This window comes from Anneissia japonica, unplaced genomic scaffold (assembly GCF_011630105.1).
Source record: "Anneissia japonica isolate Jap-2015-1 unplaced genomic scaffold, ASM1163010v1 scaffold1511_len2985839_cov193, whole genome shotgun sequence".
NCBI classification, from domain to species: domain Eukaryota; kingdom Metazoa; phylum Echinodermata; class Crinoidea; order Comatulida; family Comatulidae; genus Anneissia; species Anneissia japonica.
Genome location: NW_022685291.1, coordinates 2118608 through 2132214, shown reverse-complemented (window position 1 = coordinate 2132214; position 13607 = coordinate 2118608). Strand labels below are relative to the sequence as shown.

The window sequence follows — 13607 nt, the reverse complement described above, 5'->3', positions numbered from 1 at the left end:
AATGTTTCCTTTTTGTTTTATATGTTAGGTATGACATTACCAGAATTCTTTTCAACCTTCTATAGGTTATCCAACTGATTGTACTCGATAAATATGAATTGTTTCTTTTTTCAATACAATTTTATGAGCCTATTGTAGCTGAAGTACAACATAATATTAAACAAATATTAGGACTTCAGATGAAAAATTAATTAAAAGTGCTTTTTTTAGGTGTTTTGTTTTTTGGTTAAAATATACATATTAGGAGTTGAGTACTATCAAACTTTGGTGTCTTGTGGAATACTAAGTTTGAATTTGGCCACTGGACATTATTAGCAATATAAGAATCTAAAAATAGTACTACTTCATAATAGGGGAACGTTACACCCTCTATCTTATAATGAGATAAACTTTTAGCATACTGTAGGGTTTTGAATAAATTGAGGCTAACAAATGAACTCCTGTGCCATATTGTTTATGATACATAAACAATTACTCCAACAAAGAACTACTTGCAGAAAGAGTGTTCCCACATCCTGATGGACAAAGTGTATCGTTCTCTCTTATTATTGGATGGCAAATCAGACTACCAAAGTAAGGACAAAGGCTTCCAACAGGAGCTTGTGTCTACTGCTGTATATTATACCAGATTGTTGTGACTTTTTAGTGAAATTTCTAGGGCAGGTCTTTTCTCAAAAACCACAAAAACGGCTGAATATCCAATTAATAAAATACTAATAACTTTGCTAATACTCATGCAAAATCTAAGAATACCAAAAACTTAATTTAGAATTTTTCCCACAAACAAGTTTTGCCAGAGCAGATCACGCAAGTTTTAGCAAATAAAGAAAAACATTCGTTCTTCTTCTCTTAATTTATACATTTGTGGTGACATGATGCATCCAAAATGTATTACTTAGTATGATAAATGTGGGTATATATACAATTGTAAAATACTTCATTATTTTCAATAATTAATTGAGAGATTGAACATACCATTTTCTCTACTTAAATGTTTAATTTCTGTTAAAGCCAAAGCTTTAGATGACTGCTTGAAAGATACATCGGAAAGAAAACTGTATGGTCAAAATCCCACAGGAGTCTGGAATTGTAAACTAAACAGCTCAATTTCAGTTTCATTTTAGAAACACAAAAAAAAAAAAAAAAAAGGAAATAAATCTTAGTATCTTTAAAGCATCTTTACATTACAAGAAAGTATTTTAGACATTATTTATCCCCTGGTCCCCTATTCTTTTGAGTGATAAATGACATTCCTAATATGTCCAACCTCCCTCATTCCTGGGAGATATTAGTATTCATGCTTGCATCGCACACACTTACAAAAGGAACTATCGAAGATCATATGGCATAGAAGAGATTGGATCTAGGCTATAACTATATGCCCAAGTTTAGTTCGACCTAGAAAAAAGAAGGCATTTAACAGAGTTTCCAATGAGAGTCGAGTGGCCGAGCGGTAACGCAGAGGCACCGCTAGCTACAGCCTTAACATTGGCGCTGTTTCCAGCCGCTCCTCGCCCATGGTTCGATTGGTAGTCTTTTCGGATAAGGACTTAAAATGGAGGTCCAGTGTATACATCTGGCTCGTGTGCACTTTAAAGAACCCACTGCATCTTTCAGAAGAGTAAGGGGTTACCCCGATGTTATGGTTCATTTCAGCCCCTGTCGTTGTGGAATGATGTGAACATGTATCTACCAAGAAGCGCCTCTTCACGGCTGCTAGGTAGTCACGGACCACGCCCATACGCAATTCAGCACAATGACACTGCGAGTTATGGGTTATTCTCCTACCTTTACCTCCTACCTTTACCTTCAATGCAAAGGGGATGATGACGCACCCAAGTTATCAGCTGAGATATGGCAAAAGGACTTTAAAAGCTTTCAATTGGATCTCTAATAAGTTTCACAAAACTTTTAGCAAAAGATAGAATGACTGGTGACGTAGGTTCAATAATCTACATTCGAATGTCAAGTTTGTTTACTTAAGATGTCCTTTGTGTGATTTAGATAGTGTCTTAAGGACTACGGTGTTGATATCTGCCTAAATATTTGGCTACATGACAGTAGCTAGTTGTACTATATCTTGATTGATGTCTTCAAGTATTTGAAAAGCGAACTAATAAAATAAGTATGTCAGTATTGATAAGATAGGCCTAGAATGATGTTATAACATTGACTTTATAGCCACTTGAATCATAGGATAGACCAAATTCACATATTTCCGGAGAACACCTTGTATTAGAGGTACCATACCTTGTAGTAGAGGTCCCCCTAGCAGTTTGCTAGGGGGACGTAGTAGTAGGAAGAGGTTTCAGCAACAAGTAGAAGTAACTTGTTATAAGGTCTACAGGCGTCTAGTGGTAGGAAAAATGGCTATTGAGAAGTAAAGCGATAGCTTCTTATAGAGGGAGGGCAGTAGGTTCTTGTATAATGTAGCTCGCTTTGGGTAATGGAGAGTAGGGATTGTGGCTAGCGGTAATGCAGTTTGCTACAGAAAGAAGTAGCTTATCCCAAAGGGAAGTAGATTGCTATATCGAAAAGTATATAATGGTAGAAAGAATTTGTTTATTAAAAGAAAATTTCCAAACTCTCAATGATGTACATATAAGGTCACCCACAACTTGAGAGCAGATCCAGAATTTCTTTGCCCCTTTCGCCACCACCATGATCCGAACGCCAGCCGGATTTTACCAACATCTCTCTACTAAACAACAATCATTTATCCAAACAGCTCTCTTTAACTGTCCATTACTGCACCAATCTTTGCCGTTATATAAATCTAACAGTTTTATAGAGAAACTTAGTAATATTTTTTAAATACTGGCATACCAACCACGTATGACAACCTTATTTTAAATGCTCTACAGAGTGGAACTTCTGACGGTTCATTAATTCACATAATCATTTAACCTACATTAAAGCGAGGTTTCATCAATTCCACAAGATTGAGATTCATATATTATTTTTAGTACCTCATCAAATTTAAGAAAGGCTTTATGGTATTTAGTAGAAATTTCCTGGAAACCATACATACTTTGCAGCACTTTTATATAATATGATTTAATGAAAATCAGAGTAATTTTTTTCTGTTTTGTATTCAATAGATTGGTAGCAAATGAAGACACATTAGAAATGAGGAAAAAACCAACGCAGATAAACAGAACAATACTGCACCAATTGTTGGAAATTTAAAGCGATAAGGCATGTATGGGGAGTATTCCTGTCTCTTATACACATCTAGATGTGTATAAGAGACAGTTGTTGTGAGTGTCGACGATGCCTGAAGGCAACACAAACACTTGTATCATCCCCCAATTAATATTGTCCAAGCAATTATAAAACGAAGCCAGTCAACACATGGTCATACTAGCTTGTGAGCAGATGCATAGTACAATATTTTAATTACTTTTTACAACATGTGCTACTTTCACACATGGACCTTGCACGCAGAGTACACGTCACGCCTTTTTAAATGACTCTATAATCGTATGCATTAAGCTTTATAAACTTTTAAAAATTTGGTTATCTTTCATACTCATCAGAAATTTATCTGGTATAGCCATCATATAGATTAGATGTACACTTCACGTCTTCCTCTTAATATAGAATTAATGTACGTAAGCAATATAATTTGATTTAAATCTACGTTTTCAAATATTATATTATATTGGTAAAGCGAGGACAATAAAAAGAAAAACAACAGTCAGTTCAGGTTTCCAATTACAAGAATTCTTCCACTTGATAACAGTCAGGTTGATGTATTATATATCATTATTATTATTTGTTTACATTCAGAGCTTTTTGAACAGGACTTACTGATTATCTTGACACACTCCTGGCCAAGTATTGACTATAATATTATCATATTTCAAGTTTCCATTTTTTAATAAATCTTGGAAATTGTATTGGAGTTACATTTTACATTCACAACAAATGTGCATGAGCGATTAGGAAGCTTGGTTGGTATGAGGAGGAATGTGCGTGCAGGTATGATGCTCTCCGTGGGATTATCCGGGTGTAATGAGAAGGGGAGTACGTGATGTGTTTGGCAGCGCATGTCAAAATATTCATGTTTTTATGAACAATACACCTTTCAATGTTAAAGATTAACCATCTGCAAATAAAAGAACCGGTAAATAACACCCGTCAAAAACGAAATAAAAAGCATTTAAAAAGACTCAAATAAGTTATCAACTTACTAATGAGACAAAAATCAAAGCAATTAAGTTTGTCCATTTACAGATATTTTTATTGATTACTAGCCAATGACTGTCGATTGTAGTCAATGACCCGTTATCTATTTCCATTAACTCTGCAATTTTGATTTCCATATTTCGGTACATGTTTCAAATGTTAATTTTGCCGTAGGCTTGATTAAATTTATATATTTTAAATGAATAAATTCCTACATGATCAATGGTTGAATAATTGAGCTGCTAGAAGTGAAAAATGTTGGGCGTAAGGTTTAGTTACAGTATGTAACTTTAAGCTTTACTACTTCTGTTAAGTGTATGTTTAGACGAGTCATTTTTTGTACTTTTTTCGCAAATTTATATTTTTAAAGATAATTAGAGGGCAAAAAAAGAGCTGGAAAAAAAAAAAAAAAAAAAAAAATTTGTTTTCTTATTCAGAAAATGGTTTTGCCAAAAATATCCAGATGGAGGGGAAAGTAAATATAAAATATTATTATTGAAAACACTGACGTAATGGGGTGGTTAAATGCTTTAAATTTAAATAATAAAGAAGAAATATCCATGTCCTATTTTTGGCAGCGGTGGGCATAATAAAAATAAAGAAAAACTTTTATTTTTTCATAGAATTTCCATTTTTTTGTGACGACGGGTACGCTAATTGGCCAAAATAAAAAATTTATTTTTATTCAAAATCATCATTATTGGCGGGTTTGCTAAATAAGGTACAGTATAGAAAAAGTATCCCCTTAAGGATACAATTTTGAAATAAAAGAGGAAAAGGTCAACGGAATAGAATGGTATTTTCTTATTCAAATTTCCCAGCTAATATATTTAACTTTATTCAATACATAAATAGAAGCCATAGCCAATTTGTTAGCAACTTTTACAAAGTTCAATTTATTAAATGACATAGAATCAATTCAAATACTGAATTTAATTAGAAAATTTGATTTGCTTATAACATACATAACTTGCAACTATTTTAATATCTGTGGCATTGATCCAAATTGAAGACAGGAAGCTAGGCCTATTAATTAGTTCTTGATCCCTATTACCACATTTTATAGATCATTTAATATTATAAATTGCATTTAACCTACATTAAAGCGAGGTTTCATCAATTCCACAAGATTGAGATTCATATATTATTTTTAGTACCTCATCAAATTTAAGAAAGGCTTTATGGTATTTAGTAGAAATTTCCTGGAAACCATACATACTTTGCAGAACTTTTATATAATATGATTTAATGAAAAGCAGAGTGATTTTTTTTCTGTTTTGTTTTGTATTCAATAGATTGGGCAAATGAAGACACATTAGAAATGAGGAAAAAACCAACGCAGATAAACAAAACAATACTGCACCAATTGTTGGAAATTTAAAGCGATAAGGCATGTATGGGGAGTATTCAGAGGTGCCCAAGTGACATTCACATCAAGACCTTGTTTATACATTCCAATAATGGGGAAAAGTTCTTAACATTTTCTTAATATTGTCAATTCTACTGTTACCGCCCATCAAATTCCAGTACCCTAACCCATAATTTATACTCCAGAATAGATCGACAAATATTCCTTAGTGCACAACTGCTGTGCAGTGGTGGTGCCAACGAGGCAGGGGGCTTAATCCCCCCATCAGACAGAGCTTGTCAGGAAGTCGGACTCCAACAAAATTTTAAAAATAGGCCTAGGCCTACGCCAAGCAAACACGTCTGTCAGTCGGAGAGTGCCATTTCCACTATTAAAAAATAATCTCTTTTGGGAGGGAGAACCCCTCCCAGGCCATCTCCCACTCAGCCATAAAGCTTTCCCGCCAATTTATTAGACACACTATTTTGATGATATATTACTAGATAAAATTTTTTTTAAAGTATGTTTGTGCATTTATGCTTGTTTTGTCACAGAAAGAACCTAAAAAAAAATGTCTGGCATGTTAATTATATCGGCAATAAAAAATGTGAAGAAAAAATATAACTCTTCTCCTAATCTTTAATAAATTTTGTATTATACTTTAATTTTCATAAAACATTGTATAAGTTTAAAATATTACGTTACCTGTTCAGTCATTATGCATTGTTAACCTTTCACAAATGATGCTTCATTAGTGAATCTTTGGTCTTGTTCTCATATTCAATTGAGAAATTAATTACATAATAATTTGTATCGGTGAGCCAATTTAATCAACATCTATTTTAATGAATAATTTAATATTTAATATTTTGTTACAGTAAAGTCATTACATTTTAATCTATTGCGTGAAGAGAAGCAAGTATTGTTATGCTCTAAAATGCATTTCAAAATTCAGAAACAAAATTAAAGCTGCCTGCAGGTCTGGGCAGTTATCATTGTATAACAAAAAGAGAAAAAAAAAATGTAGGAGGGTTTGCGCGACTGTAGCACTGATCACATTTGGGTATTCCCTATGAGGGTCAGTTAATGCAAAGCGAGGGGGTTGTTTGGTACTAGATGGAGGGAGGAGGCAAAATGGGGTCACTCAATGACAGCATTTAGCCAAACCATTGAAACTTTTTGTGGTTACGGGCATGACTTGCTGAAGAACATGGTTGGGCTCCCAACCTTACGGTAAGAGGTTCAAATCTCTCACTGTTCACTAATGTTGAAAAGGCAGTTTATGCTTATTGAGAAGTTGTATCCCTAAAGCTATATTTTATCCCAGTATTTATTGTCAGTAAATGACTAAGAGTAGGCCCATAGCCAGGTTTTTCCAAGGGAGGGGGATGGGTTCTCTGGGCGTGAGTCCGGGGACGCCCAGAGAACCTCCAAAGCCAGAGGATTTTTGTGTTTTATGGATCTAAATAATGCTATAAAAGCAGTTATGTTTGAAAAGTCTGCAGCAAAACATTCCATCTGAGTCTGGGATGGTCTGCAATGCATTAGTTGGGTTTGATGACTTGTTCGGGAAATTCAAGAAGAGGGGAGGGGGGAAAGTGGAGAGAAGGGATTTCGCCAGGAAAGAGAGGGTTTGCCCCGAACCATAAAAAGATCCCTGGCTACAGGCCTGAACAGGTTTTAATAGCAAGGAAACTCAAGAGGCCCTCAAACAAGTACAATACATATACTAAAAATAGGTTTACTATAAAAATACAATGAAAAAAACTATGAAAAAAAAAAGTTGCACTTTGTGCTAGTTTATCAATTATCCAATGAGTAGTACTTGAAGTACTGTCAACAATTTCTTGAATAAGGCACTATATAAATTAGAAACATTACTAATTAATTAATTAATAGTTTAAATAAAATGAGCTTTACATTAAGTTGAATGGCCGAGCGGTTAGCAGGGGCACCGCAAGTTATAGACATAATATTGGCGCTGGTTCAAACGGCATGCTCCCCTATGGTTCTGGTGGTAGAACAAGTCTTCTCGGATAAGGACTATAAACCGTAGGCCCAGTGTATACAATGGCTCGTGTGCACTATAAAGAACCCAGTACATCCTTTGAGACGAGTAAGGGGATACCCCGGTGTACTGGAACAGACAGATTCTGTGGTGGACGATGAGAGTTGCTGGCACCGGGGTTACCGGGTAGCACAGACATGAGGGACCCTTAGGGGTGAAGAAAGTCATTGATCAAGTTCCTAGTCTGGATATCAAGCGCCCTAAGCTTCTTATATTAGATGGATATATAAAACTACACTATTATTATTATTACATTAAATTGCTATGCATCTTTGGAATACTCTTTTTCGTAATGTTAGCATACCCTAATTGGTTGTTATTTAAATGGTACTAATGTAACCACCCTGTTATTATTATTTACAAGTGGAAATTGTAAACTCTGCTCTCAGATGCCTTTGAAAATCCCAGCGCCATATATGAATTTCAAGATTGATTGGCAGCAAGCTGCCAACCACAGATCAAACATGTATTATGTCTGGAATAGAACTGACAACTTTGAGTAATATAACTGTGCAATAAGCTTTCGTTATAAGTAGATGAATAGATTCTGCCTTTCAAATGTCTGTCAGAAGATTATCATAAAACATTGCAACAATCATTAGAGAATAAAAAAAACCCAGATCATAAAAGTGTAATTTCTACTAGCACTTGGAAATGTTAACGCAGAACTCTCTTCACATTTAAAAGACCATGTCTAGATCACATGATGAGTAACATAGATCATTGTAACTTGTAGAAAATGGCATATTGGCCACACAGAGCTCAGTGGCGGATCCAGAAATTCAATGTAGAGGAGGCCCGGAGGGGGACTTTCACACACATGGTTGGGCTGAGGTTAGAAAATTTACGACTGTGGCACATCCAGATTGCCAGGAATGGCACTTACAGAATAAAATTGGAATATAATTTTATTTAGCGCCACTTAATTTATAATTTTGAAAAATTTAGGAGGGGGAGGTAAAAGGGTGCCAAGGCCGCGGCTGCACACTCCCTTCAAATCTGCCACTTGAGCCAGTATGTATATATGTAGGACCAGCTTTAATGATAAGAGCAATATCTTTCCAAGGGACACTAGTAAAGGTTGACAAAGAAATTCCATACAGCCCTTTCAAAACTGGAACAATTTAAATCTGCAATCCAACATAACTATGAATAATCACATTGGTGTAGACTGGGTGGGAAAGCTCCAACAACAGAAAATTATTTCCACCAAGTGGATTAATACACTAACAAAATTACCATTAAGTTTTCATTGGAATAGGGAGTTGGTTACACATTTTGGGATTTAGTTCCACATTCTTATTTTTCACACACCCCCACTTCCCCAGACCAAAACCAGCCCAATCTCCTGAAATTGAGTCACAAATGCATCCCATGGCATTATAGATCAGTAATCTGTTGCCATGGGTAAAGATAATGAAGATTAGGACGGTAATAGCAAAAACATATACACCACAGTTTACTCTCTTAAAGCCAAGCAGACTGCGCCAACGGTCGATCATCTGTGGAGAACGCAACTCAACAAGGTGTGTGCGACATATTGTTTTCCATGACGACCCGCACAGAATGCCACCAAGCATTACAGATGGCGTTGTGATTTCAAGCCACCAAAATCCTTGATGGATTCGTCGGACACACTGTGTGTCCGGCTTAATGCTACCCATCCACCAAGCACTGCTATGACACGTTGTTCCAAAACGAAAAAAGCGATCCAATAAATGAAGTAGTTTTCTCTTACCTGGGCCAAGCGTTCAGCTTCCTTCTTACGTGCTACAAACGCTGTTCCACTTGCATTCTTGGCCAGTTTTATTCTTGCTAATCTTGCCGTCTGTTGAAAATAGAGAAAGAGATATTATTGGTATTTTCAATCATTGAGATATACATCTGTATGCTAATTAGGTAATAATTTGCATATGTAGCACATTTCATTTCTTATGATATATTCTTTAATCAATAAGACCAATAATAATATAATATTAATAATGATAATAATATCTGAATATTTACACATTCAAAATGATGAGTAATATATATAATAAATATAAAAATGCATGAAGTAGTGTTCTCAAAATTGAAACTTTTTTACTGGTAAATTTGTTCATAAAAATTCAGCTATGTACGCATTGTGAGGCGTTATCCTTTTTGAGTGAGGTTTAATGCCTAGGCATAAACTGGAATGATGTTCATTTATTGAAAGAAGGCCAGTAAATACTACCTAGGCCTAATCAGTGGTTTTATTATTTTACAATCTCAAAATGTCTACTAGTTGGCTATTTATTTATACCTGTAAAATTGATGGCTAAAACAGCTTTGGGAGAACACTGTGATGGCAGTTTATTATTAAAATTATATATAAAAAAACATTGTTGTGAATTCTGAATAAATAATAAATGGTAATATGAAACTTGAAGAAGAATTGAATTCATATGCATTTTCAAAATATTATGTAAAGCTTATATAAATCATGGCAGATCTAGCATATTGTTAATCATAATGGGTAATTATTTAGACAATAATGAGATATAAATTAAACATGTGAAATAATCAACTTTCATTTATAAAATGTATACAATACAAATCAAATGGTAATAATAAAAATGGTTACATAATATAGTGTCAATTTCACTGTGTTTTAACACAGAAAAAAATCTGTGTCATTTATTGGGTATAATACTCTTTTATAAAACTATGCTTATTTTATAATTATTATTTTAAATTCTTTTCTATTTTATAAAAGTTACATAACAAAATTAAAATGATAAATAATAAAAATGGCTACAAAATATGCTGTCAATTTCAATGTGTTTAACAGCAGTAAAAATTAGTCATTTCTTGGGTGCCTTTTTTAAAAAGGTGCTTATTTAATATTTATTATTTTAAATTTATTTCAAGGCATTAACTAAAATATGCAAACAGAACCTGAATATTACCTAAAAGGGAAATAAATCACTATGAAAATGTTCTCCGTAGACCATTGATAATAATCAATACATAGGCTTAACATGATGGCAAAATATAGCTCCATGATATTTACTTACACTCAAAATATAACTAAGATTTCACTTTAGCAAGAACAGTAGTAATATAGAAAAACAGAGTTAAAATGAATACTTGTTTATAAAAACTTAAAACTAAATGTTTAAAGATGTTGAGGACTATGTATTTCTTTGTCATTATGCTATACTCTAGTTTTCACTCTAAAGATATATAAGCACACACACTCTGTAAAAATATGTGCTATCCCATTTATTATTATTACAATTAATCATCAGTATTATTATTATTAAATACAATGGTTTAAGAAAACTTTTAAATACATCAGTAAAAAATTTGACTCATCATAGAAATATAATATTTTAATATACAGAGCTATTTTAAAGAAAGTTATTTTTTTTCAATATCACCATTGATTCATCATCATCATCATCAACCAATCGTTGATTACTTCTCAACATGTCACGATAAACAAGGTCACCGTTTATGAGCACAGAGCGTGTCGCACGCTGTAACATATCTTTGCATACCTCCATGAAAGAAAAGATCGTGGTTGAATAATGTCGTAGCTACGCTGCAGACATTTAACACTATAATGTCAAATTGATAGCACGAGTAAAAACGGGTAAAAACAGACATGGATTTTTATCTCTTTGTCCTACCGCCCTTGTGAGCTTTAGCAATAAAAGCCCAAAATCGTGTCAAACCTTAGGTTCATGGAATGATTTTTTATATATACGGTATCAATATAGTTTCAAATGATAAACACACTTTATAAAGTGGTTTTCTTTATCGTGGGCAATGAATACCCGATTTAGATGATAGATTGGAGTGCTCGCTTGTTTCACACCGCCTGAACGAACAATGCCAACCTGCTTATGCTATATCAGTTTGTTTAAATTAATGAATGAATGCATCGGTAATATACACCATATACATATTTGGAATTAATCACCGAAGTTCCTCGAAACCACTAGTTCAAGTATTTTTTAAAAAGCGACAAATATTTTGGCAAATGACCTAATCATTATTCTGTTTTAAACAGAAAACAATAGAAAACTGTTGTAATTTATTATACTATCAACTTCCTTGCTAAACACAAATGATCACATTTATATAAACTAAAATCTTTCTTTTTATTTCTTAAAATTATACATGATAATTGTATTTTAAATTTATTTGTAATAGTCAAAATTGGAATAAATTTTAAGTAAGAGTATTTTTTTTACTTTTAAGGTTTCCATTAATTAATAGTACTGGTAATATTATAAAAGCTATTAAATTTTTTCTATTCATTTAAGATATTTTGAAAGTTAAATGGAGTTTTGTTTGTGCTCTTATATAATAATAATAATAATAATAATAAATAAAAATAATAAGTGCTGTCTCTAAGCTGCCGGAAGAACTCGAGACATAGCTCAAAAGACACAGTAGAACATCAAAAACTAAAGAGAATCAAATAATAATAATAATAATAATTAAATAATAATAACAATAATAGTTGAATTTATATAGCCCTTTACACTAGTGTCTCAAGTGCTCGAAGCGTGTGGACTAGCTCATATGGTTCCATTTTATAAGTTCAGTGTTTTCAGCCTTCAGGCTGCTAGTAGTATGTTGTTATTGATAAATACAAAAAATAAATAAATATGCCATAAATCTGCACAAAATATTGTAGGCCTGTTAATGGTTGTCACCTAGCCAACCTTTACTACCACATTATAATGTTTATTAGAATAGCTTGTAATGCAAACTATGGTTCAAAACTGAAATAAATGTACATGCAGTAATTCCAAATGCTCCATATACAAAGCAAACTATCCCAACAAATTACAACTGACTTTTCTATGGCAATAATTCATAATGTTTTATTGATACTTTAATAGGACACTGTAGTGACAGGTGTTACGTATGTATGCACATTAAGTTATTAAAATGATTTTCACAACCCAAAAAAAAACATTAATTAGTACACTTCATACGATATTACATTGAATTCAGTGTACATCATTTAATTCTATGCAATTCATTGTTTGACATGTGTCTGTTTGTCGTATTGTTTGTTTACAGTCTGTATACGCTACATCTGCATGCCATGCTTTTCGTGCCTAATCTGTTTATATGCCACGTGGGCGTTTGCATCATACATCTAAATACCCAGCTACTTGTTAGCCAAAGTTGCACTGGGTCAATGCACTATGCAGTATACATACACAATACCTATGTATTATTATATAATTAACAACATAAATAAACAAGAAATTAAGATGCATAAAGCTGGTTTTGTCTTTTTCCAGTTCCAATTTCAGCTGATCTACCTGAATTTATCTGAAAGAAACTATATCTGTGATTGCTCCATCTAAGTTTTGGCGACACATTATTGTACTGCATAAAATTACGATGATTCCTATGTAAGTCCTTTGTAATATTACTATCCTTACATTTGTATATAACATTATCAACTGGCTCAAGGAGATTAAGACGCGAAGAGGCCCTTAGGGGAGCAGCAAGTTACAGTACACGCTAGTCCACACTTTGAGTGCTGTGAGACGTACAAAGCGCAGATATAAATCAAACTACATTACATTTTCATTAGAACATTGGAGGGAGAACAAAGAACTAGAAAAAAAATGCGCAACTATGCAATCTAGCCAGTACTATAATATACTATTTTTTACTGTTTAAATTTACTATAGTTTTTTTTTACAATCTTGATTTATTTACTAATTAAGAAATCTCATTTTTTAAAGCAGTAGTATACAGCTCTCAACACCAAGATGGGTAGTTTTAATCCAACTGCTGCAAAATATGTGGATAGGTATTACTTGGCACTACATGTATTGGTAGGACTATAATATAGAACGCATTTCTTAATGCATTTTTAAAGTTAAAACTTTCATCGATTACATTTTGTATAATATTTCAATATTCAAACCAATAACAATAATAACGGTGAACTTTAACATAATATAATAGATGCCCTATATTATGCCCTTTAAAAAACAA

At 33.2% G+C, this 13607-nt stretch overlaps 1 protein-coding gene across 1 annotated transcript in view; it reads right to left on the bottom strand.

Moving 5' to 3' along the window:
• Positions 1–13607, bottom strand: part of LOC117111050 (potassium voltage-gated channel protein Shal-like) — a 58838-nt gene that overhangs the window by 31582 nt on the left and 13649 nt on the right. Inside the window, exon 2 of the mRNA XM_033253936.1 lies at positions 9346–9435. Within this exon, the coding sequence (XP_033109827.1) occupies positions 9346–9435 (90 nt within the window). The remainder of the gene's footprint in view (positions 1–9345; positions 9436–13607) is intronic.